This window comes from Papilio machaon, chromosome 23 (genome assembly GCF_912999745.1).
Source record: "Papilio machaon chromosome 23, ilPapMach1.1, whole genome shotgun sequence".
Classification (NCBI taxonomy): domain Eukaryota; kingdom Metazoa; phylum Arthropoda; class Insecta; order Lepidoptera; family Papilionidae; genus Papilio; species Papilio machaon.
In genome coordinates this window covers 1,840,369-1,867,355 of record NC_060008.1, presented here as the reverse complement: position 1 = coordinate 1,867,355, position 26,987 = coordinate 1,840,369, and the positions used below count along the sequence as shown (strand labels likewise).

At 33.5% G+C, this 26,987-nt stretch overlaps 1 protein-coding gene across 3 annotated transcripts in view; it reads left to right on the top strand.

Annotated features, from left to right (window-relative positions):
- The window catches only part of LOC106719932 (endothelin-converting enzyme homolog), a 33,172-nt gene extending 7,103 nt beyond the window's left edge, over window positions 1–26,069 (top strand). The window contains exons 1-14 of one of the 3 annotated variants that reach the window (XM_045683853.1): window positions 5,675–6,019; window positions 12,678–12,843; window positions 13,851–14,060; window positions 15,302–15,515; window positions 15,939–16,011; window positions 16,389–16,709; window positions 16,844–16,941; window positions 17,642–17,805; window positions 18,306–18,488; window positions 19,051–19,212; window positions 20,160–20,349; window positions 24,344–24,474; window positions 24,927–25,066; window positions 25,739–26,069. In XM_045683853.1, the coding sequence (XP_045539809.1) occupies window positions 5,735–6,019; window positions 12,678–12,843; window positions 13,851–14,060; window positions 15,302–15,515; window positions 15,939–16,011; window positions 16,389–16,709; window positions 16,844–16,941; window positions 17,642–17,805; window positions 18,306–18,488; window positions 19,051–19,212; window positions 20,160–20,349; window positions 24,344–24,474; window positions 24,927–25,066; window positions 25,739–25,915 (2,514 nt within the window). In that variant the 5' untranslated portion in view covers window positions 5,675–5,734 and the 3' untranslated portion in view covers window positions 25,916–26,069. Of the gene's footprint in view, window positions 1–5,674; window positions 6,020–11,229; window positions 11,289–12,677; window positions 12,844–13,850; window positions 14,061–15,301; window positions 15,516–15,938; window positions 16,012–16,388; window positions 16,710–16,843; window positions 16,942–17,641; window positions 17,806–18,305; window positions 18,489–19,050; window positions 19,213–20,159; window positions 20,350–24,343; window positions 24,475–24,926; window positions 25,067–25,738 lie in introns of those variants that run through there. The other 2 variants (XM_045683855.1, XM_045683854.1) reach the window with 2 other exon arrangements.
- Window positions 26,070–26,987: the final 918 nt, after the last annotated feature.

Sequence of the window (26,987 nt, the reverse complement as noted above, 5' to 3'; positions counted from 1 at the left end):
AAGCGCATAACCAGGCGTTATTGCACTCGTAGAAAACTTATTCTAAATATGTATAAGGTTAAGTCAATCAAATAATAAAGTTAAGTAAATTTTGATAATAAATTACACAACAAAGATCTCAATTGTTTAATTCAATATTTGAGTAGCGTAACAACATTGTAACTTATTCAAAGGTAGTACAAATTAACGTGCAATATTCGTGCTTTAAAATCATATAGGCGAAGATAACATGTAAGTTTTGACACAGGTACTAGAGACTTACGTTTTGAAATTTTCGAAGTCATATTTTTGGCGTGATAAAGAAAGTTGGGATTTTGTTTGCGACCACACATCTAATTTTAATCATAATAAGATAAATTAAATCAACTTTTTTTTAATATATTACGTACTTACTTAAATTATTCAGTCAAAATAAACTTCCATTTTAGTTTGGTGTTATTAAATTCCTATATTTACATGTAAAATATAAAATTCGCCCACGTTTTATTTACAAAACTCATATTTTCATACAGTCAGACGGTTTCGCGGCTCTCTTATTAGCGGGCAAACTATTTATTCAACAATTTAGTGCTTTGTGGAGTCAATATAAGAACAATATATCGTTCTTTGGTACATTTCCATACGGTGGACAAATGTGTGACGTCATAACACAATAGGAAATGAGCATGCCATCGCTCTTGAACTAACTATCGTAACTGTAGTAAATAATTGTTTATATTCAATGTAAAATCAAGGTAAAGTCCCTTTATAAGATGAAATCTTGGTGTAAAATGTTTGCAATAACTTGATATCAAGAGTTTGGACGACGAACCATTTTTTAGCCGACTTCAAAAAGAAGGAGGTTATCAATTCGACTGATTTTTTTTTTTTATGTGTGTTACCGCGAATCTCCGCCCCTGGTGGTCCGATTTTGATAAAAATTATTTTAATCGAAAGGAAGTGCTTGCCGATGGGTCCCATTTTTTTTTTTTAAATAACTAGAAGACTAGTAGATTTTGAATATAGCTTCAAAATTTGTTGCGAAAATTAGGGACATTTTTGCTTTCAACAATTACGTAGGCTAAACTGTAATTGTTGTCATCTTTTCAAAAATTTATTAGAGACGCTTCAAACCTAGAATGAATTGTATGTATGTATGTATGTATGTAAGTAGAATTTGAGTAAGTTACATGACCATACAAAATGTGAAAACATCAATACTAAGTAAAGGTCGTATTTACGTATAAATAAGCAAATATTTTTTAAAGATCGAACAACTCGTAAGAACTTAGTCAAAGATTTTCCCGTCATGCTGAATTTTCATATCGCAATTTTCCTTTCGCGCTTCGCTGAACGCAAAATAAACGTACAAAAAGATGACGTCGAATTTAAAAAGGAAAAAAAATCAAACCAGACAATCTTAGGTTTGACGCTTGACAGCACTAAGGTAAAAAGAAGATCGGATGTTTTCTTAAATTCAAGACATTGCTTTAGTTATGTTTTTTCATACAAAAATTGTAACTCAATTTGGAATGTTACAATGTTGTATAAAGCTGTTAGAACACCTAGGAAATCTAAAAAGATTGATATTAGTATTATATTAATTAATTTTTTTTTACATTTGAAATTAGGAAACAAAACAAACACTACGTTTTAGGAAAACTTGTGTAGTCAAGGCTAAACACTAATCATTTGTTAACAAGTATTAAACTGTTCAAAATCTAACAAATATGTATAAAGACGTAAAATACTTTGATGTATTCTATACTAATCTTACTAATATTATAAATGCGAATGTTTAGATGGATGTGTGTTTGTTTGAAGGTATATCCGGAACGGCTAAACAGATCTTGATGAAATATGGCACAGATGTAGAACATAGTGTGGAAGAACACATAGGCTACTTATTACGTATTTTTTTTAATTCCGCGCGGACGGAGTCGTGGGCGACAGCTAGTATTGTATATTTACATTTGAGTAATTTTCACGACAGACTTTATAACACACGACACATTATTAAGCGCGTTTGTAATAAAGAGACTTAATTAAAATTCAAATTACCTACTAAATAGAGTCAGACGGCAAAGTAAATTAAAAACATAATTAAAGAACAAATAACGCCTACTCAACTCTGTAAAGGCACTTTGTCTTTTCAATATATTTACTTACTAGCTGTCGCCCGCGGCTCCGTCCGCGCAGAATTAAAAAAATATGTTAGTAGCCTATGTGTTCTTCCGGATTATGCTCTACATCTATGCCAAATTTCATCAAGATCTGTTCAGTCGTTCCGGAGATACCTTCAAACAAACTTCCATCCATCCAAACGAAATGCGAATGCATTTATAATATTAGTAAGATTAGTAAATAGTAAGATAATCGTGGTTTATTTTATCATATCTTTTAAATCTTCAAAGAATTGAGACGAAAAACAGAATAATTGACACTATGTATAAGTGCAAAATATCTACACTCGCGTATGTAACAACTAATGTACTCTGACTCTCCGAGACTTATTAATAGTTCAATTGTTTGTTCAAAAACAGAAGCCTATTCAACTGGTGCTCGGCTTTACAGATACTTAGTTTGCAGACAGGTATTACAAGATTCAAACTTTATAGTGGCTCGAAATTACGTACGACACATTGCACAAAACAAAATCAACAGTTTAGGGGCACTTGGCACACTTTTTTGTAGACCCACTTGGGATTTATCTACGTAGACATATTTTCACAGCTAACCACGAGCTGTAGGGGAGAGTGGGGGAATTGCGGACGCTGAAGGGAAATAACGAACTACATTCTTACTATCAGTAATAATCAGTTGGTCTTTATTAATTATTAATCTTTAGTTATACATCTACAAAAACAATTATACTTATTAAAGGAGATCGATCAACAAATAGAATATTTTTGGCAAAAACAAAACCTTGTCTGTCCGTAATTACCCGTATCGCTCGGGGTAAATTCGGACTGACCCTGAGTTAATTACGGGCAGCATGGGGTATTTACGGACTAGGTCCACATCATAGACAAAAATCACAAGTAAAGCCTTTAGAAGAAATTCCTGTAGTGCAGGTCTCATGAGCCCACTTGTTACACTTTGAACACATAATCCAGTCTTCGGCGGGTGGATCACTGTACTTTTCCTGACAATAAATGCAAAAGTAATCAACATTTCCTTCATTTTCAAAATTATTCAGATTTCTTACACCCTTTGATCCTTTTCTTGTAGAAAGTTTTGACTTTTTTAGCTTATTAGATGTAGTTTTATTTTCTTTTTCTTGAGCTTTTCTTTTCTTGTCTAATTTCTTTTGATCCTTAGCTTCTAGATTCTTTTTTTCCGGTGTACTGGTAAAAATAATGGAATGCTTTTTGTTTACTGCCCATTTGCTACGATGAATTTGTAGAGTAGGGACCTTTATACAAGTAGCTCTAGGAATACCATATTTTTCTTCCGCCTGACGAAAATTTATCTTCTGGTCTTTTATTTCTTGCACAGCTTTTTGTAATGATTCGATGGTGTATGATTGTTCTTTTTTTTCTTATATATTTCCGAGGCATCTAAAAATGAGCAGTTATTGATTAATTTCATAATAGTATATTGAATTAGGGGTAATTGCGGACGTCCGTATTTACCCCGCAAGGCTTGTCCGCAATTAACCCAAATGGGTATTTTAAATCAAAGAGAGAAATTTGTAGTTTTTTAAAACGTTCCATATAAACAAACATTGGCGATTCAAACTCCATTGACAAAGCTATCCATAGAAAATATCACTTTTTACCATCACTTAGTATACAGACTTGTCCCTCGAATTAAAAAACACTAAAAATTAGATCAATTTACACTTTTTTTTTTAATTTTACTTACCTTTCAAACTGTGCGTAGCCGGCTGTCGTAAGTTTTTGCGTGGCACTAAAATGGCGGAAAGAAACAGATGACAGCACCGGGCTGCCGCGGGGAGGAGGGAATGAGTAGATACTTGCTAGTCCGTATTTACCCCGCGTCCGCAATTCCCCCACTCTCCCCTAATAACGTTTGAATGGCACTATATCTCTATGTCTCGCAAAGCCATTGTGCGATCCGAGGTATTTGAAGGCTTGCTTTTGAAAGCTTTTCAAAGCTTTCACTTTACCGCAATCCTTTTGAATTAAATTCACTTGCTTTCCATTGTTAGTTATTCTTTTTGTTTTAAAAAATGTATTATAAAAAAAATTACAGCAAGTGAATACAAAGGTATAAATTATCTTCACAGCTTTACTATAAATAAGCGAGATAAAACTGTTTTTATTAATGTTTTTCCAAAAGTTTTAAGAAATAGTCCATACAACGTCTAATGAAGACAGAAAGATTTCTACTGTATTAGTTGCCTGAACAAGTAAGGCTTTGTAAACCCCACATAAAAAAACAAACTAACGACTCATGAATTAGGTGGCGTATGAGATTGTCCTTCTAACATTAATGTTATGTTTTCATAACTCATCTATATCCATTGAAGGAATTGACGTCCAATATTATATAAATAAATTCATAAATAACGCTTGTGTATTATCGAATACATTATGTACATGCAAATTATCCCAACACGGCCCCAAACATTCGTGAATCTAACGCCAGTTGCTATAGATAAGAGATACAGTAGTCAGTGTACAAAAGCTGATCTTACTGAAATTGTAGTATGACCATATATAGATGGATAATTTTACAGGACAATATGTGTAGTACTTGTAACTGTATTGACATCTCTTTATTTCAAATTTACTGAGAGATGAGAGTGAATGAAACACACGATAAAGTTAATTTTATAGCCGTTATAAAATATTAATGAAATGTTTCTTTTTTGGAAAGTCAAAAACATGTAAACGGTCCTCTTTTTTAAGTCGGTTTAATTGACAAGTAAAATCTTTAATAGACGTATGCTTAGAATACCATGGAATTGCTTAACGATTTATTTCTTTATTTTAATATGTGATTTCACAGCTATATATTATTTAAAATAAAATACATAAAATACATAAAATAATAAAGTTGTTGAGTCATTAAGAAAACTATGATATATGACATGACAAATAAGAAAGATGACTAAATGGTTTGAACTTTCGTAAAACAAATATTTGTTTAGTTTACTCACATTACAAAATCGAAATACAATACCCATGGGTTACGGACACTTTTCCAATTCTTCAGGCGAAATAAATTTAGCTTGAGATTTGAAGAGTTAAAGATTTGAATTATTGATATGATTTTTTTTTTACATACATAGTTATAGGAACTTTAACACTCTTATTGAAAACAAGTAATTAACATAAATACAACATATAAAGCATCGCTGTCATTTTAAATTCAGAAAAAAAAAATCCGTAAATAATCTTAAGAAATAGTCACCGTTAGGCCGGCTGGTTACAGCATGCGCACGCGCCGATGTAAACACAGAAACGATTCAGTTCAGTCCGACACGCGCGGCGCATCACATGTCCGCGTAACAAAAATAAGTAAATTAGGCACGTTTTATTATAATCAGAGTCCGCTCTGAGATATACGTGATCTTTATAGTTGTTTATACAAAATAACCTTGCACTTCGAGCGTTTAAAGATGACTGAGATTGATGTGATTAGGGGGAAATAATTTTTTCCGAAAAATCTCCTTCCTAAAAATTATGTATTTAGTTTTGTGATAATTAAAATATATTAAATACAGCTTAAATTATAAGTTATTTCGTGTTAAATAAAAGTGTCATCGAGATAAATTGAAAATACGATGGCATCAATATCTCAAGAGCCACCATCACCGTCTACTGACATCTCAGATGATACTCCGTCCTCTTCCCCCGCCCCAGAAGTGATAAACAAATTCAACTGGCTCAAACAAAGCAGGAACGCAAGAAATAATCCTTTTGTAAAATCTCGTCCGTCTTTAACAAGGGAAAGCTCGACTGCTGAATTGTTCTCAAGAGAAAATTCGAGTCAAGATTTCTTTCAGAGCTCAAGACTGAACCTTTTCGAAACAGCTCCGAAACCGGAAAACTCTCAAGGATATAAGAAGGTAGGAAGAAAATATAACAACAGTAATTATAAGATGAGTGACAAGGCAAATTTATGTAGCAAAATACAGTAGAACCAGCATAACTGGATAAGCTAGAGCCAATGTCCGGTTCCGGTGGATGACTCTCGCTTATCAAGGTCTGACTAAATAGTAGCAATATTAGGACTTGTTTTGGACATAGCTTGCATTATTATTAGATTAAGAAGTTAGGTACTAAATTAAAGTTCAAACTGAGTAACCAATAATTTTTGTATTATTATACGAAATGTGTATTCTTCATCTCTACCTACCCAACTGTATTACGTGAAGCAGACTGCTTTATCTATTTCATATTTCATTTGAAAAATAACAACAAACTAAGCGTAAAGATAATGGATAATCTAATGTGTTTAAACCCAATGCAACACTAAAATGTGAAAACTGATTCTAAAATTCAATGTTTTTCCTTAAAAAATGATGTTTTTTTTCAAGTAATCCAAAGGTCCTATGAATAAAAATACATGTATGAGCTTATTAATGGTTTTCTTCTATAAGACGTAAAAAATTTATATTTCTAATATAAATAATAGATGCTTTTCAAGGACGTGGGTATTGAAGACGCTAGAGTATTAGATTACTTGTGTCATAATGTTTGCATCGATTCTGTACTCGTACTATTTATCACATGGTTTAGAAATTCGTCTTTCGTATTAAAAAATCACTGCTTCCTTTAAAGATTATTTAAATTGTACTTAGCACTATTACATTACATTTTCATTATTTCAACCACTTTTTTGGCTATCTTTTGGTTGCCTATGTTTTGAATATGCCTTGAATCTTTTGAAAGTCAATTTCATTCTCTTGTCAGTCAGTCATCATACATTTCTGTGATACCAAGACATATCTTCTAAAAAAAATATGGTCCTTCGAGCCGATATTCCATATTATGCCAAATATTTAAAACTGATCGCTTAATCTAGATTTATGCAAACGCAAAACGTAACAATGAAATTCCTAACATATTCAACAAATATTTAGGCATCTATCTACGACATTATCTGCCTTGAATAGCCTCTCGTATGCGTAAAGCGGAAGACTGATACTAAACAGACGCGTTGACGTCACAGATTTTCTTCCAAATATATTAATATAATTTATATAACAAGAACTAAAAATATTTGTTTAAACCATATGTAGTATATGATGTTTCCTTTTCCGTATGCTTTATTTATTAGGTTTTTTCAATTGGCATACTGTTTTTGCAACCATCTTCTTTCTTGATACGTACGGTAGACGGTTTATTATGACTTAGTAGTCTTAACAGCAAAAAGATTAAAGCAATACTCTTCACAGGACTGTTTATTTATTATATAAGTGACTCATCAATAATACCTAATCATATACCTTCTTTGGTTTTAATTAAATGATTATGCAAATATTGGCATATAAAGATAGATTTCGTAAAAATCATGACCAGGAAAGGGATGACTAATGAAATAACAATTTATAGATAAATTTGGAAGACAATAATCATAACGTATTTTTCATTTACATTGATACATTTGATTTAACATAATGTTCTCTTTAAAGATATAGTACGTCGCACGACAAATTGCTCAATTACCCGCTCAGTTAGTCCCCATGTTACTGCCAACATTTCGCGCCGCGTTATTTTTACTCCACTTCGGTATTTCAGGACAGAATGTTTTCATTTCGATACACGTAAACATTTACCTTCGTTTGTAGACGGTGAAATTAAAAGTAATAATAGATACTAACAAGAATAGTGCTTAGGGATGTATAAATAATTTTATTGAGACCTAGGTCAGTGAAATTCGAAGTAAAGTATATATATTGCGATGTTAAAGTGACCTAAAGTATAGATAATGCCGCGCTGTATGCCTTATCTCTTTTAATATAAAACAATATAGTTTGAGAAATTACAAGATGGCGTACGAGTATGTAAGGTTAAGAAGAGTATCTGGCTCAAAGGACCATGAGCTTCTTAATTTATATTCCGGAATGTTTGTCCATTCTCTTAGAAAAAAATTGTAAATAATTGAATTTGTAAGATGAATATGTACGTGTGTTTTATTTAATTTAAAATAGAAGATATATTATTTTATTTAGCTTTTGCTGGCGAATCGTCCGAGCGGAATTAAAAAATAATAATTAGTCGTTTTGTTCCAGACTATGTCCTACATCTATTGCAATTTTCAGCGTAATCCGTTAAGCTGTTTTGGTAGTACGTAATAACAAACATCCATACATTCAACTACATTTTCTAATCTTCCGAATATTATAAATGCGAATGATTTGATGTATGGATATTTATTTATTAAAGTTATCTGCATAACGGCACAACGGATCTTGATGAAATTTGGTATAGATATAGAACATAGTCCGGAAAAACACATACCCTACTAATTAAGTTTTTTTTAACGCGAATTCGCGGCCGACCGCTAGTTTAAAGTATTGGTAAGATATACATAAAGTGCATATCTTCAGAGTTTTTAATACAATTTTTGTGTATATTTCTCGAACACTGATACGTTCGCAATTTATTCGTAATGCATGCCCTTGACACAATCGAATACGTTTATAGATAGTTATGTGTAATTTATATTTACGATCAATTCGTCGTGTAAATAGTGCGGTCGGAATATGGACTATAAAAGCAGACTAGCCCATGCTAAAGGGTGTGTTTTATTGACATATAAAACGAGAGGCAAAGTATGTCTGGAATGTGCCAAATAAAATTACGTAATTCTTTCGTTCTCTGGTTCTGGCTTGTATATCAACTTTAACAATGATAAATATCGCAATGTATCGTAAAAAAATCACCCTGGAAAATAGCAGAACAGAGTGCTCAATGTAAACTTTTCTTTCGTAAACAAAAATTTAATGGGCTCGAGTCGTATCGTAACATCAAAGGAACTGTTTGATTGTGGTACTTTAACTCATGAATTTATGTAAGTTGATTTAATAGAAAAAATTCTATACGAGATCCCGTTAATCAAGTGCACAAAAAAGTGAGCAGAAAAAAAGACCTTTGAAGGACTTTTCTTTGGGTAAATTGCCTCAGTGTTGTTATTTATAATACAAAATGAATACGATATATGAAATAAATGCGAATGTAAATTTAACTGTATGTAAACAAGATTTCTTAAATGTATTACGATATGATAACATCAAAGCAGTACAACATTTAGATTAAATATATTTTCGAATAAATCTGTTTTTAAATAAAAATAATAGTAAAATTTTCTGTTTGTTTACGTTTATTCAAAGTCCTTACCTAATAAATTCTTGAGATATAAATAACTAGCTGTCGCCCGTGACTCCGTCCGCGCGGAATAAAAAAAAATATTAGTAGCCTTTTCTCCCAGACTATGTTCTACATCTATGCCTAATTTCAGCGACATCCGATGAACCGTTCCATCCATACAAATATTAATATTTATAATATTAGTAAGATAATATGACCTCTCATATGCATGTATATGTCTTAGCAACCATAATTGTAATGTATATAGCAGATGTTCGTTTATCGATAAACAAGTGACGCATGCAACAGAACAATTACCAGAAATAACATTTCAATGACTTAAGGTCTTATTGAAATAGAAAGAATAAATAAAAATATGTAATTATTACAGTTATAACAAAAGTATTGAGTCATTTCCATGCAAGGAATGTTCAATATTTATAAAAAAAAATCATACCAATTCTTGACTTAAAAATAAAAACAAATCTAATGGGACGTAATAAATTTTATGAAAACCATACATTTTTCAAGGTAAAATGTGGTCTATATTTATGTGATTCAGACTTTATCTTTCAAATTCATCTAAATTCAATTCAACCATTCTAAAATACACATTTATAATAGAAAGAAAAATATTACTAAATAAAATAACCAAAAAATGTAAGATTCATGTGTTCTGAACTTTTTATTATTGCGGTATACTAGTTATTTATATGAAAAATAAACTTCCCTTTCGGTGTTATCAACGAATTGAAACTTTTTTTTAAATAGTGTAATAATTTCAACTATAGTTACATAGGTCAATAACCTCATTACATTATCTAACCCGAAAACAACTATCGTTCATTCGGACAATGACGTAACTAGTCCTTACCTTATCTACTTCAAATAGACTTTGGAACTTTAAAACATATATGAGAACGTTAGTTTAAAATTTAACTATGGATATCATAATAGTATTAAGTAACACTAAATTAGTTCACTTCGGCCTGTCTCTAATTCCTATATTCTGTTCGCAAATTTATCAGTACTCATGTATTTTGTTAAGTCTAGTAAGAGAATGTTCCTTTTATTTTTTGCGATAACTGTTTTCAATTTAAGAAGAAACAAGCAGTAAAAATAGTTGTATTTTATAATAATCTATTTTTTTATTTATGCGTAAATTTTGGGAACCACTTGCTTTACATGGCTCTTAGTCTATAAGGGCCATTCAAATACTCCAAGAGCTGCCCTACTTTAAGGTAAATACTTAAAGAGGCTTTATAAAATTTGATAGAACAATATCAAGTGGCAGATTTCATACTTTTCATATCTTGAGATACCGGCCCTTTATAGAAGAGATGGTACCTATAAACTGATGAATTTAAACAACACATTTTGGGATCATCATCATCATCATCATCATCAACAGCCTTTATCTGCCCACTGCTGGGCATAGGCCTTTCCCAATGCCTTCCACAGTACGCGGTCCTCCGCCTTTCGCATTCTTATCATTTTGGGATACATGAATTAAATTTTTAATGTTTTGGGTATTATCATTACCTCATATTCGACTCCAATGACGTCACAGCAGAGTGCCTGTGAATGCCAGTCTATCTCCAAAAGAAAAATAATGGTTATTTATCTAAAAGAATACCGTTTCGGTGGCACAGCACAAAATGTCATCGCAGTCTTATGGAATCGTAAGTTTCGACTGACGAAAATCCTGAAAAAAAAAAAAAAACAGACCACCGACCCTCACATACTCTGTGAACGAAAAGAGATAAAAAATGTTTTTCCGGCAGTGTAAACCCACGGTAATAGTATGATCATACAATACATAATAGCAACATTGTGTTCGTAATATAAAACGTGCACCATAATGGTGCGAAGGGACCATTACATTTGAATGTCACATATAAATTACGCTTAGAATAGCGTGTTCGTAGCATCTCTTTGTCAAAGGAACTATTTGATGGCTGGATATTGTCGTGCTGTGACATACCTTTGGAACTACTCTGTGTGATAAAAATGAAAATAAACGTATGTATAACATATCTTTATAAATAATAAACAGGGGAAGCAGAACTATGATTTTAGCATTTAGAAATGTAGGGGTCATCATAGAAAAGGGTTATGGGGTCATCCTTCCTACTACAAATGGCGTCTTGTGAAACTAAAAAATAAACTTAAACAATCAGTAAATTTGGCCTAAGTAGTTATGAAATACATATCTTACATTCGATGGAGTCCAAGTCACAGATTTTTTTTTAATGATTTTATAAGCTCTTAGGCCCCCTAAAATCAGACAGTGACCAACTATGGTATGGAGTTGAATTTAGTATTTTTAATTCAACAAGTGCATTTTTTGTTTCGGTTATATGTTACATACAGGTATATAACTGCTGCGTAATATATTCAAATGTAATTTTGCGCGTCACTCGTTACCCGTATATAATCGAGTTGCTTCTATCAATGCAAATTTCATTGTATTCTCCCATTTACGGTCTTAAAATAATACAGAAATATTCAAGGATTAAAATGGTTTCGGTAGACTACAAACAAGTGATTTAGCGGCGTAAAAAATGTAAAAGTCAAAATATTATCAAATAATGCAAAAGTTATATATAATATTAAAATTGTTTTAAACCTGTGAGTCTAACTCTAGGGTGGCGCGCAGCTTTTCAAATTGTGCTGTAGAGCGACAGTGCAGTGAAGTGGCGAAGGGTCAAAGAATTTGGGCGACTTTTTTTTTCGTCCGCCCGGTTGGTGAAGAGGTTGCGAAAGAATTTTCGAAAATCGGGAGTCGTGTGGAAAAAGTTGAAAAGCACTGAAAAAAAAAATTGATCATATTTTCTATTATAAATATTCTGCTTTCGTGAAATTAACAAGATGGGTGCTTTCTAATCTTTTAAGTTTTATTTTATTGTCTTTATTATTAGGTTGTGATACATCAGAAGTATTGTTTTTATTTTTAAAGAAAATAGGAATATGCAAGTAACTTCCGCCTTTCTTATATTTATTTTTATTCAATTGTTTTACATCTTACTAATAAATGCGAAAATTGAGATGAATGAATGAATGTTTTTTATAATTTCACCCTTTTGATCTTTTAGGACCATCCACAAAATAGGTGACACGAATTTCATCATTTTTTGATCCATACCCCTTTCGTTATCACAGCTGATCACATATGTGAGACCTCCCCACCTAGTTTGATGTCACATATTTTGCAATTTTATATTTACAATTTATGAAAATAAAAAATAGTATAGATCTAAAATATTATATTTTGAAAAAGTGGGATGTCACAATATTTGAGACTCGTCCCCCCTTGTCACACACATCGTCGACCCCCTCTGTCCCGATTCACATGTGACGTAAGTTATGGATGACCTCTTTAACATTAATTTTGACTTATTTCTTTTCCAGGGCGTATCCTTCATAGGATGGCATCAGCGCACCAAGTTGGAAAGAGTCCTGCTTGTTTGCTGCGCGGTCCTGCTCTTAGCAACACTGCTGACCACCTGCATACTACTGCTCGTCAGGAGTCCTTCCTATCTACCAGTCCCACCGTGTTACCGGCCCGAACCCGCAGGTAGGAAAATATAATTTTTAAACCTTTTTTCTACTAAGCGACTATGCCGGACTGCTAGTTCCATGGTAGAGTCATGAGCCTAGGCTAGAATGTCTGAAAATATCAGAAGTTACAAATCTAATCAGTCAAGTTAAGAATATCTCTGAAGTAGTACAAATTTGAATTCCGAAACGTTTACTAAATATTGAAGGAAATATAGGAGAGAATGTTTATTATAGTTTTCCAGGCGATTGGATGGGGGTACCAACGACTGGGGTGGGTATACAAAGGGCGAACTGACCCTCAAGAACACAAGGTCAGACGAGATTTGTATAATCTTAAGGTTAAGGCTATACGAATACGCGGTAGCGATTCTACATAAAATTGACTTTAGTTCACACATCATAGAAATTCATGAAATAATAAATACAGTATATTTGAATACATTTTCCTTGTTTACTGGATTTAAAAGAAAAATAAATGAACAATGTATTTTTCACGCAACTTTGATGTAGCACTGATGTACGAGTAAATCGTGATTTACATATTCTAACCTGGAAAATGTCGCACAAAAAGTATTTATACAAATTCAAAACTTTTTATAACTTATCACTCGTTTAGTACTTAGTTATTTTTCATATATATTTACCTATATATTTGAATCGCTCAGTATATAACTATGCTATGGTCGTCAAAGTTCCTCGTGCGAAGCGTAGCAATTATTTACAGCCTTAGTGCGGTCGATGTAGAATTATTCTGTATTCGCACATACATTAAATTTAATGTATTATATTGTTATTTCTGCTGTCTCAAACAGAAAGAAAGGGATAACAATATATTTGTTTATTTCTTGACCTTGAAAATCCATAGTTGTTTATGGTTTTAAAGTGTCGTAGCGACATATACGGTAAATAAAATTTTCGACTGTGGTAACACAAGCTATCTCTATTTTTACTTAGAGAATGAAAAGGTTGTAGTGCTGATTTTGTAACAATTGAGATTCAACGTAGTTTTGTATTTCTTTCCAGAATCGAACGTATGTCTCTCCAGTTCGTGTATTTACACTGCCAGCGAGGTGATAAGAGCCCTGGATGAGACGCAGAATCCTTGTGATGATTTCTACGAGTTCGCTTGTGGAGGATGGATCAGAAACAACCCGATCCCTGAAGGAAAATCCAGTTGGGGTATCTTCAGTAAGATTGAACTCCAGAACCAATTAACTATAAGATATGCGCTTGGTAAGTTAATATATGACAAAATAATCGCAAACAAACTACTAGAATGCAATCTCTTGACAGTAGTATTACTAACATCAAGGGCGTCGCCAGCAGATGATTAAAGTTAGCTGATGCTCAAGGTCATAAGGCTAGCCGGTGATCAAAGTGAGAGGGGATAGGCAATGATAAAGGCCGGGAAACTACCCGCAGATCTAGGGGGGACTAGTAGTAGTTTTTTTTATTCCAAAGAGAATGTTTTTCAACATGTGCTTCAGTTCGTTAATGAAGAAATTGTAGGTATCATCTTGGTTGTTGGATGTGAAAGGCGGAGGACCGCGTACTGTGGAAGGCATTGGGAAAGGCCTATGCCCAGCAGTGGGCAGATAAAGGCTGATGATGACGATGATGATGATCTTGACATAGCTATTTTACATTTTTCGCGTCTCTATTTAGTCAGATATCCCCCCTGCTCTTCCCTAAGCGACGCTTACGACTAACATAGAAATATATATAAAGAAATTCTTTGCACCAATCCAATAAATTGCATTAAGTGTTGTCAGTAATGAAGCTATAGTCATTTTAACAGATACTAAAATATAGATTTTACTAATAAAATATGAACGAAATACGTTTATACAGAACGTTAATTTTTAAAACAAATAATGAAACGTGTTTTTTTTTTCAAATCACTACACCGGAATAGAGATCATGTCGTTTTACTTATTAAAATTATCGTGCTATTGTTAATTTGATATACTTTAAAAGTATTTCAGCAATTGTTAGAACATTTTTGTATCAATATTACCATGTAACTTGTAGGGATTTTTCTAAATAAACATATTATGATACTGACTCTGGGTACGAATTATGTGTGCAATAAATTATCACTTAAAGTTATCATTGAGTTAAAGTTTTTCATATTATTATTTGAATTGTCAAAATGTCAGAATTGATTTCTGAATAATGACGTACGATGACAGCGAGGGATACAATTTGAACTAACTTCTTGTTCCTTAGGTTTTAGCAAAGCAAGTTTAAATGTACACAACCATATAGTGTAGTTCGTTTTGTAATACTTTCAAAATATTATAGCTAATATTATTAATAATTAATAAAATATGTTTAGCTTCCGTTAACAAGCCGATTATGCCAATTTTTTTCTATATAGTACTTGATACTTCAGTTGACACGTCAGACAGAAGACACTCTTGTTGTTGACGTGCCAAATAAAAAATCTGATATTCATGTATTTAAAATTACAGAGAAGGTAAACATTTCTGAAGCATCAGGTGCAGAAGCAAAGGCCAGGATATATTATGATGCATGCATAGATACAAATGAAACCATAGAGAAGTTGGGAGAGAAGCCATTGATTGGTGTTATCAAACAGCTCGGCGGGTGGCATTTACTGCCCAATACTGTGACTAAACAGCAAAAATGGGATCTGCAAAAATTGATGCAGGATGTGCAGAATACGTAAGTAATGTTCACAACTCATGCCCGGTTTTTGTAACCAGCGACACATTTCATGCCCGTATCCCAGAAGTGTAAGAAGACTACGGCCATCTATTCGGCATTTTCCTGACACATGTCTCTGGCTTCTTCCTCATTCATATATCTACATACATGCTCTCTGGTTTCCAAATATTCAATTAACTTTCAATTAATCTCTAATTAAACATAGTTTAACATTATTTTAATGACTTATAGTTGGTTTTTGAGACCAAAATTTTTGTAAAAAAAACATTTTTAACTCTATTTTGTCAAAGGTGATGAGAAGGATGACGATATATTTACAGCGATTCTAGTCTCATATATTGACGATATAGTTTCTTAGCTTTGTAAACTGTTTTTAGCAGGTTTTTTTTAGTAGAGATAGTACAAGTTTCATATTTACAGATATAATCTGGGTGGATTATTCAACTGGGCGGTATCTGAAGATGACAGGAATTCGTCTAAACACGTCATTGTTGTAAGTTTTTGCTTTTTTTAACGTGTATCTTATTTCTTATTAACATTATAAATGCTAATGTTTGGATGGATGGATGGATGTATATTTGTTATTAGGTATCTCTAGAATGGCTGTATGGATCTGAATGATATTTGGTATAGATGTAGAACAATGTCTGGAAGAATACATAGGCTAATTATGTTCTTAATTCTTGTTTCAAATTTTGAATTGCGGGTCAAAGCTAGTTATTTGTAACGTTGTAATATCTACTTTAATATATACTTAATAATTAATTATAAAAAAAACCCTTAGAGGGAAAGAAAGATATCGTTGTGTTATTGCTGTTATGTCATTTGCTGATGTGGTCTTGTTATTTCATATAATTTTTCTATTTCTAGCTGGACCAAGGCGGACTGAACTTACCGACACGTGATAATTATCTGAACAAAACAGGTCATAAGAAAGTTCTAGATGCATACTTAGATTACATGACGAAGATCAGTGTGTTGCTCGGAGCCAACAAATCTGAAGCCAGGGCTCAAATGAATAAAGTCATTCAGTTCGAAACTGAATTAGCGAATATAACAACCCCATCTGAAGATAGAAGGGATGAAGAGAGCCTTTACAATCCATACACGTTGAAGGAGTGGCAAAAAGTGGCACCGTTCTTAAACTGGTCCATGTTTTTTAATGATGCTTTCAAATTGGTCAATAGAACTGTAAGTGGACACTTTTTCACTATTATCCACCGCTTAAACAAAATTGAATCTGCTAAAACTAGATGGCGCTAGTGTCTAATTAGAACACGGTGTTGAAATATGTAAGAAATCAGATCTTGTTTTTTTTTTTGTAGATATCTGATAACGAAAGACTGGTCGTATACGCTCCGGAATATTTTAAGAATTTAACACGAGTCATCAGGAAATACAGCAAGACTGAGGAAGACCAAAAGTGAGTAGAACTAGTACTTCTAAAATACCGATTTCCGAGAAATTTTAATATGTTCTTATATTGTTTTTGTTCTTCATGTGGGTAGTTATACATTTTTATATTGATGGCAAGCGACCAGATGATTCGCTTAAATAGCAAAGAGTCCGCTGCTCATAGACAGTTGGTTCCCTAACTTTAAAGAACGGAGGAAGGGAGGCACAGAAAGAGTCCGTCTTATGCGTCCTCTCTTCCGCCAAATTCAATTCCTCTTCCCATCCTTAATAAGAAAAGTGTGGGAAGGGAACGTGAACTAAATTGCTTCCACAAGTCGTGATATTTCACCAATAATACTACTAATAAAATGCTACTAATTACTAAGTAACAAATCAAAGCTAAAGTCCTAATCAACCTTATATTATGGGTCATTAAAATGCTTCTGCGTTTTCTAGAACAGGGATCCCCAAACTATTTCAGACAAGTGACCCCCTTTTCCAAAATGAACTGTTACCTCAGACCCAAATGGCCAAATTACCTACTTTTAAGATCAATTATTATTATTCATTCTGAGTTAGGTCAATAGAAGACAGAGTGAGAATTAGCAATGCTTTAAGTTCTATATCGACCCCTTAAGGTTGCACTTAGGGGATCCCTGGTCTAGAACAATAACCAAAATCCAACATAAGTCAGTAGTTATTTTATGTGTAATTTCTCTGTTTTGTAGAACAATAACCAGCTACATGATGTGGCAAGTGTCCCGCTCTCTGTCCACCTACTTGTCCAAATCCTTCCGAGATGCCACCAAGATACTTAGAAAGGCGCTGTTTGGTTCTGAAGGTACTGAGGAGTCATGGAGATACTGTGTCACTGATACTAACAATGCTATTGGTGAGTTATTTTTTTTAATTTTGATGATTGTATTGTGAATGTAAAAATAAATTAAATCATACAAATAGGGATGGGCGTTGATACAACGAATTAGTTGAATACTTTGGTCGTTAACTAATTGTTAACTAGTTAATTTCAACGTTTAATTAGGAAATATTGGTCGTCTCTTTTTCTCCACTAGTCTCTACTAGTTGGTAAAATCAACTAGTTTTTCGACTCGTTGAAAAAAAACAAATAAACAGTTTCGTTTTTTTGACGCCAAAATCGTCAACGACCCATCCTTATGTCGAAGGTAGTACAATAAGAGAACTATTTTTTGGTTACATAAGATTTATTTTTGAATTAAAATCTACTCAAATAAAGATTTCTGAAGGTCGCGATTTCTATTTTAATTTTATTCCCTTATAGTAAATACCGAAATTATATTCAAAATGAATCTCTGAATCGCGTTCTAAAACGTCATCAACGCCATCTAGTTAATCAAAAAGCAATTTGTGAAGGTTTCGCGGTGGGCGCCATGTTCGTGCGCGAGGTGTTCCACGGCGAGGCGAAGACGCAGGGAGAGATCATGATAGACCACATCCGTACAGCCTTCAAGGAGAACCTCAAGAACCTGGACTGGATGGACGCGGAGACGCGACAAGCTGCCGAAATCAAAGCTGACGCCATCACTGATATGATCGGTGAGAGATTTTACATGAATCTTAACTATTTATTCTGTGATCTAGTTTGTGTTCTTGTCTTGGTATTTCTACTGTTTTATTGTTCAACTTGGTACTTTGAAAAGAAACTCCAGAAACATCTGTTTTCTTTCATCATAAAATAGTCAAGTGTAAGCAATTCCGCATAGTTTGATGATTGTGGTGCCGGAGTTCTAATTCTAGTCCACGTTCCCTTCCCACCATTATCTTATAAAGAAAGGATGGGAAGGATAAGTGGATTTGATAGAGTAGGGAACGCATTCGAAGGGAAAATATTTTCTTTTTGTGCGTCCCGTCCTCTGTCGATTAAAAGTAATCAATGTATCTGCAGTTGCGGATATCTATGGGCAGCTGTCACTTCGCCATTTTGGCGAATTCAGTTGTCACACTCATTTGTAATGTCAATAGATTTGTATCCAAACAGAGTATTGTATAATTTTCACACATTGGGTTTTTTACTTTTATTTTAGTCGTATTTAATTTAACATTTTCTTCGTAATTGTACTAATGGTTTAAATATTCTTTAACTGACTTTATTATTTAGGTTTTCCTGATTATATCTTGAACAAGGAGGAACTGGACAAGCAGTATTCAGATCTGGAAGTTAAACCTAACCAATACTTTGAGAACAATATAGCATTCAATGTGTATACATTACGTCACGATCTCAAGAAATTAGATCAGCCCGTTAATAAAACTAAATGGGGTAAGTAGAGAGAATAAATCCAAAAAGTCCATAATAATTTTACAAGAAAAGAATAGGGTTAATAAAGAAATCAATGGAAGAAGCATACATCAAATAGTAGACCATAGATTGAAATTATGGTCATGAAAAAGAAAATACAAAGAAATACATAATACTTAAATCCTGACTTAAGTTCTATCTTTTCTGACTTATATTTGAAACGATGGACATTAGTCTGTAAAACTAAATTATGACATCTCACTAATGCAACCCTGTCAATGTCAAAAAGTGTCACAAATTCATTTTTGTATTGTAACTGTCATGTTCTTTCTTTTATGCCCATACTAGCTGTCGCCCGCGGCTTTGTCCGAATTAAAAAAAAAACTTTATAAGTAGGCTATGTATTCTTCCAGACTATGTTCTACATCTGTGACAAATTTCATTGAGATCCGTTTAGCCGTTCCGGAGATACCTTCAAGCAAACATATATCTATCTAAACATTAGTATTTATAATATTAGTAAGATTGACGAACTAACCGCGAGCCAAATATCCTTGTTTATATAAGTTAGGACACATTTCTATTTCACGCCTTGATTTAGGCAAAATACTAATTAATGATAAGTATATTCCTAAAGTCGTTTATCCATCATCTTTTTAAACATTTATTTACCACAGTGATTATCAAACTTATTTCTTTCACCGCCCCCTTTGAAAATCAATTATTTTTCAGCGCCCCCTATTTTTTATTCAACCATAAAACTTAAAAACCACAATTTCATTACTTTAATTAATTTCAACGCCTCCCATTTTTTGGGCTCCTTAACGCCCTCTAGGTTTTAAACGCCCCCAAGGGGGCATTATCGCCCACTTTGAAAAACACTGATTTACCTCATAAAAGTACCAAATAAAAGTACTTCTAGTTATCTTTGACCATTAAATATGAAAAGTTTAATTTTAAATATTCAGGGATGACACCATCGACAGTAAACGCATATTATACACCAACTAAGAACCAGATAGTGTTCCCTGCTGGTATATTGCAATTACCATTTTACGATGGTGACAACCCTAAGAGTGTCAACTATGGTGCCATGGGCGTTGTCATGGGCCACGAACTGACACACGCATTTGACGACCAAGGACGGGAATATGACAGGTGAGGAAGATCTTACTTTATATACATACTAGCTTTTGCCTTCTCTCCGCGCTGAATTAAAAAAAAACTTTGTTAAGTAGCCTATGTTTTCTTTTAGACTATTTTCTATATATATGCTAATAGAGCAAGAGCCCGTGAACCCCAGACCTTCGTTATTTTATAAAAGCTGAAAGTTTGTCAGCGCATGCTCCCAACACAGGTAAGAACGATGGACTATTATGAAGTTTGGGTTACCGTGGCTTTGGCAGGTAAACGGTACTAAAGGTGTGTAAAATACCGATCTAAATTCATCAAATAATAAAGTGTGATTTTTTGGTATTACCTTCAGAATATTATTAAAAATCACGTTATTGATTGCCAGACACTTAACATCGTGGCAACCCCTTGCCAGACACCCCTAATGTTCATGAAATTATAATTCTACTTATGTTATAGTATAAAAGCTGATTTTTATATATAATACTTAGGTAATAATTAGATGATGTTTCCTCATCAGCCAGACATTTTTGATAGTTCCAACCCCTTGCCAGACAATGATGTAGGGTCGCTGTAGGAGCGAGCGCGAGACAGTATATGTATGGTGGGTGCGAGTGAGATGGCGAGATAGGTCTATCGCGATCCCTCAATAACAGATTATAAAAAAAAAACAAATAAATAATACTCAAAAATTTAATTAAAAATATATTAATAACATTACAAGTTATTATAGAGCAAGAGCCCGTGAACCCCAGACCTTCATTATTAGTAGTAGTAAAAGTAGTATCCATTTCAATGGAATTCTCTGCATATATTCTCTCCAATGAATCAGTATATAATTCATGTAAATGGAATTATATACTGATGACAGCGGCCATTGTTGATAATATCTTCTTCTATGATGCTACAAATTTCATTGAAAGATTCTTGGTGGTACTCTCGATAATGATGCCAATCACTTTTAACAGATATTTTCGCCAATGAAGATATTTTATTATTAAACTGAATCCTACAGTCAGTGTGATAGTATATTTTCGGACTTGCAATACTTTCCAATATACTTAACAACTCATTATACTCTTTTTGATTTTCAATGCTAGACATTATACGAGACTGAAATTGGTTTTTATCACCTTCATAGAGTGGAAGCATTTTTGATCTCACTTGTCTCTTTTTTTTATTGCAAAATAAACAAATTTTTTTACTTATATCAACACTGGTATCACTTTGAATCGAACTATTTACTTCTGTGGTTGCATTAGCATTTTCACTCACTTCTTCAAGTCCGCGAATGTCCACAGCTGCCTGGGAAGGTTGAAGTTCTGTTGATTGAGAAGCTGAAGGTGGGTGTGATACAGTTAACTCAGACAAATGCGATGAACCTGGTATTGAATCGTCTGTTGATATATTTACGTCTTTAGATGGCTCTTTTTCTTGCTCTGTTTCAACAGTCTTTTTAGAATTTTTAGGTTCTGGGGTAAAATATTTTTTCATCAGTCATAAGTCATTTTAATCAGTATAAGTAAAAAAAAATGTTTATTTTGCAATAAAAAAAAGAGACAAGTGAGATCAAAAATGCTTCCACTCCATGAAGGTGATAAAAACCAATTTCAGTCTCGTATAATGTCTAGCATTGAAAATCAAAAAGAGTATAATGAGTTGTTAAGTAGATTGGAAAGTATTGCAAGTCCGAAAATATACTATCACACTGACTGTAGGATTCAGTTTAATAATAAAATATCTTCATTGGCGAAAATATCTGTTAAAAGTGATTGGCATCATTATCGAGAGTACCACCAAGAATCTTTCAATGAAATTTGTAGCATCATAGAAGAAGATATTATCAACAATGGCCGCTGTCATCAGTATATAATTCCATTTACATGAATTATATACTGATTCATTGGAGAGAATATATGCAGAGAATTCCATTGAAATGGATACTACTTTTACTACTACTAATAATGAAGGTCTGGGGTTCACGGGCTCTTGCTCTATAATAACTTGTAATGTTATTAATATATTTTTAATTTTTTTTTTTTTTTTTTTTTTGTGACTGAGTTGTCACTGTTTGCCTTGAGGAGGCATTTACAGTTTCACCGGGCTTGAGGTGGCCGGGCGCAGATGGCGCTTAGCCTAAACCTCGATTAAGAGTAACTAGGCTCGAGGGCTCCCTCAGGAGCCTCGGCTCGGGCTGTTACTTCGTTATTATTACCGGATTGGGAGGTCACCGAGCTCTTAGGTCGCTTCGGTGGACGCTCCATGGAGTGACTGGGCGCAAGGGCCCCCGAGAGGGGACCTCGGCTTGGGCTGTCACTCATTACGCGTTTAGCATTCCGATTCAAGGGTGCCCGAGAGGGCCGAACCTCGGCTTGATCGGTTGCTATTATCTGATTGCTATTATTAATACAGCTAACATTACTACCACTTCGGAAAGCGTTAGCGCTGGGAGAAGAAGTGGCGGAAGAAACTCCAGCAACGCTTCTACTATTAATAGGAGAAAACCTGCCTGCTATGAGGCCGTATCGCGAGAATGATTGCCGCAGCCGACATCGACTGCGGCGTGTAATCTGTGTGTGATTTTTGCGTTTAGCCTGGGCGATAGTAATTGCATCGTCTTGAAAGTCAAGAACGTGCCTAGGTCTACGATAATCCCGACGAAACTTACCGAGCGCGATTGGATTGTAGGTGGCGGCACCTACAACTAGCGGATTAGGATGACCGACGGCAGAGTCAAAATAACGACGCGACGCCAACTTCAGGTGTTGGGCAATGGTGGGCAAGTCCAAGTCTATATGGAGATCACTGTTGCGCATGTACCACGGGGCTCCCGTGGCTCTACGCAAGAATCTATTCTGAATCACCTGAAGTCGATGTATTTGTTTCGGGGCGATGTGCGCGAATACCGGACTAGGATTTTTAATTAAATTTTTGAGTATTATTTATTTGTTTTTTTTTTTTATAATCTGTTATTGAGGGATCGCGATAGACCTATCTCGCCATCTCACTCGCACCCACCATACATATACTGTCTCGCGCTCGCTCCTACAGCGACCCTACATCATTGTCTGGCAAGGGGTTGGAACTATCAAAAATGTCTGGCTGATGAGGAAACATCATCTAATTATTACCTAAGTATTATATATAAAAATCAGCTTTTATACTATAACATAAGTAGAATTATAATTTCATGAACATTAGGGGTGTCTGGCAAGGGGTTGCCACGATGTTAAGTGTCTGGCAATCAATAACGTGATTTTTAATAATATTCTGAAGGTAATACCAAAAAATCACACTTTATTATTTGATGAATTTAGATCGGTATTTTACACACCTTTAGTACCGTTTACCTGCCAAAGCCACGGTAACCCAAACTTCATAATAGTCCATCGTTCTTACCTGTGTTGGGAGCATGCGCTGACAAACTTTCAGCTTTTATAAAATAACGAAGGTCTGGGGTTCACGGGCTCTTAGACTATAAATTATAGCCTAAATTATATATATATAGAGATCTATTCAGCCGTTCTGGAAATACCTTCTAATTAATATCCATACATACATCCAAATATTCGCAGTTATAATATTACAGGCTTCGACCCGGGACTATGTTCGCATGGAAATAAAAAAAAACTTATGTTTTCTTCCAGATTATGTCCTATATTTATGGTAAATTTAATCAAGTAGGTTTTTTTAAATATTCTGACGGAACTAACTGCGATAGTAGCGCCCCTCTCACTCATACACATAACAATGTCTCCTACGAATAAGGACCAATGTACAAATTGACAAAGTTCTCAAAGTTACAACTATATAGGATAAGATGCCACATAGACCCTTTTTCTATAGCAAAAAAAAACATGTTTACACCTGTAAATGTGTATTTATGTTTAGTGCATGTTAACTAGACTTAGATGTAGCCTTTAACATAAAAAAGTAAAAATTTATTACTTTGGCACTTATACATAGGAGCCATAGATAAGTTTGTATGACTATAAGTCAAAATAATTTTCTCTCCTAGATTCGGAAACCTTAACCAATGGTGGAATAATGCAACCATCGGTCGCTTTAAAAAGCGCGCAAAATGTATTCAAGAACAATACTCTAATTACACTATGGAGGGACTTTATTTAAACGGCAAACAAACGTTAGGTAAGACATCGCATAAAAATTAATTAAACTTTAGGTTTAGAATTCTTTTTTATATTACAAGGTGGCAAAGTCGCCGAAATGGCGAAGTAACCGCCCATAGACATTCTCAATTGCAGATGCGTTACCTACCCTCAATCGACGAAGAAGACGCACAAAAAGAAAATATTTAACCTTCCTATGCGTCTCCTTCATCAAATTCACCTCCCCTTCCCATCCTTTTCTTATAAGAAAAGGGTTGGGAAGGGAAAGAGGACTAAAATTAGTCCTCCAGCACCACACTCATCAGACTGTACGTGGAATTACTTCCACTTGACGTCTGTCTTCTGTGAGGTCGTGGTATTTCACTGAGCGAGGACAATTCCTGCAACTGATGTTGTTAACGTTTACCAATGTTAAGATGACGAATATAAGAGTTAAATAAGAACATATCGAAAGTTATAACTTTATTCTAGGTGAAAATATAGCGGACAATGGAGGCCTAAAGGCTTCATTCCACGCTTACCTCGATTACAGCAAGAATGCCAAAGTCAACTACACTCTGCCAGGCTTGAAGTACAACCATAGACAACTCTTCTTTATATCTTTCGCTCAGGTATAATTAACTAGCTATAGCCTACGACTATATCATCTTAAAATTAAAAAATAAATAGCTTAAAGTATTCCCTCATGTATCAGATATCTTCTCATCAAAGTCCCGTCAAAATCGGACAGACATACAATTTTTTTTAAATTGTTTATTAGTTACTAGCTTTTACCCGCGACTCCGTCCGCGCGGAATAAAAAAAAATAGAAAACGGGGTAAAAATTATCCTATGTCCGTTTCCTGGTTCTATGCTACCTGCCCACCAATTTTCAGTCAAATCGATTCAGCCGTTCTTGAGTTATAAATAGTGTAACTAACACTACTTTCTTTTATATATATAGATATAGATTACGCAAATACATCATATGTACGAAATATTACATTTTTTTTTAATATTACCGAATTACACTACAATTTTATTAATACATATACTATTTACTCCGTCCGGAATTACAAAAAAAAAAACCTCAATAAGTACCCTATCTGTCCTTCCAGAGTATGTTCTTTATCTGTGTCAAATTTCATCAAGATCCATCCATCCATCCATACATACATCCAAACAATTCGCATTTATAATATTAGTAAGATTGTAATAATCCTATTTGATATTTAACTAAATACAAATTTCAATTATCTACTGATGAAGTCTAATTAAAAAAAAAAACAATTTTTATTTTCCAGGTATGGTGCTCATCAATGACCAAAGAATCTACCAAAATGCAGATAGAAAAAGATGACCATACAGTTGCTAAATATAGAGTCATAGGTCCTATATCTAATCTTAAAGAGTTCTCACAAGAATTTAACTGTCCGGTTAAATCTAATATGAACCCTGAACATAAATGTGAGGTATGGTAAAAGGAATAAAGGTCATTTTCCTATGAATTAAAGCTTTAGCTACGCTGCATTGTATTAGCAGCTTACATTTGTATAGTATAAATGTAGACCAGGGACCCCCAAAGTGCAACCTTAAGGGGTCGATATCGAACTTAAAGCATTGCTAATTCTCACTCTGTCTTCTATTGACCTTCAGAATGAAAAATAATAGTAATTGATCTTAAAAGTAAGTAATTTGACCTTGGGGGGTCTGAGGTAACAGTTCATTTTGGAAAAGGGGGTTTGTCTGAAATAGTTTGGGGATCCCTGTTGTATACAATAACCAAGATTTCTAATTTTTATTTAGTTGACATTTTTTTTTTTGAGTTGTTTGTATTAAAGTTAAGGAGTAGAAAGAAAAAATAACGATAAATGAAAAATTCGTAAATTTTTTTTATTTTGAAAAAAAAAAACAGAAACTGAAAAAATAGTAACAGACCATTTTTTTAAATAGATTTTAGATGTCTTTACATCTTTATTTTTTATTTCTATGAAATGTTTTGCTTTCGGATGACTAACTGAAGAAATTCCTTTAGGAAAGTCATAAAAATCATATTGTTAGTGTTTCTGAAGAACGATCAAAGGATTTTTATATTTATTACGTACTTTTAATTTAACACATCAATAAAACGGGTATTATGAGTTTTAGAAAACAGAATTCTTTACGATGTCATAAAAAAGTTAACTAAATACATTTTTATTCTATAAAAAAAAACTGCTTTATCTTATAGGCTATCTGTTTTAATGTTTATTTAACTTAAATGTTACCATTTTAAACATTTTACATTTAACCTATAAAAAATGGTTGCTTCGCAATATTTAAAGCTTTTATTTTTAAACAGTATTCTTAAAATAATTATATTATATTGCAACACTATAAATTTTTTTATTTTCTTGACTTATAAATACATAATCACAGAATAAATTTCAAGATCTGTTTTTGATAAAACGCCATAATAATGGCTGTATTTTTTTTAGTGCAATTAGAGTACTAAAATATAGAAGTACTTAATTTTTAATTAATGTTGCCATATGTAAAAAAATCCTTATTAAT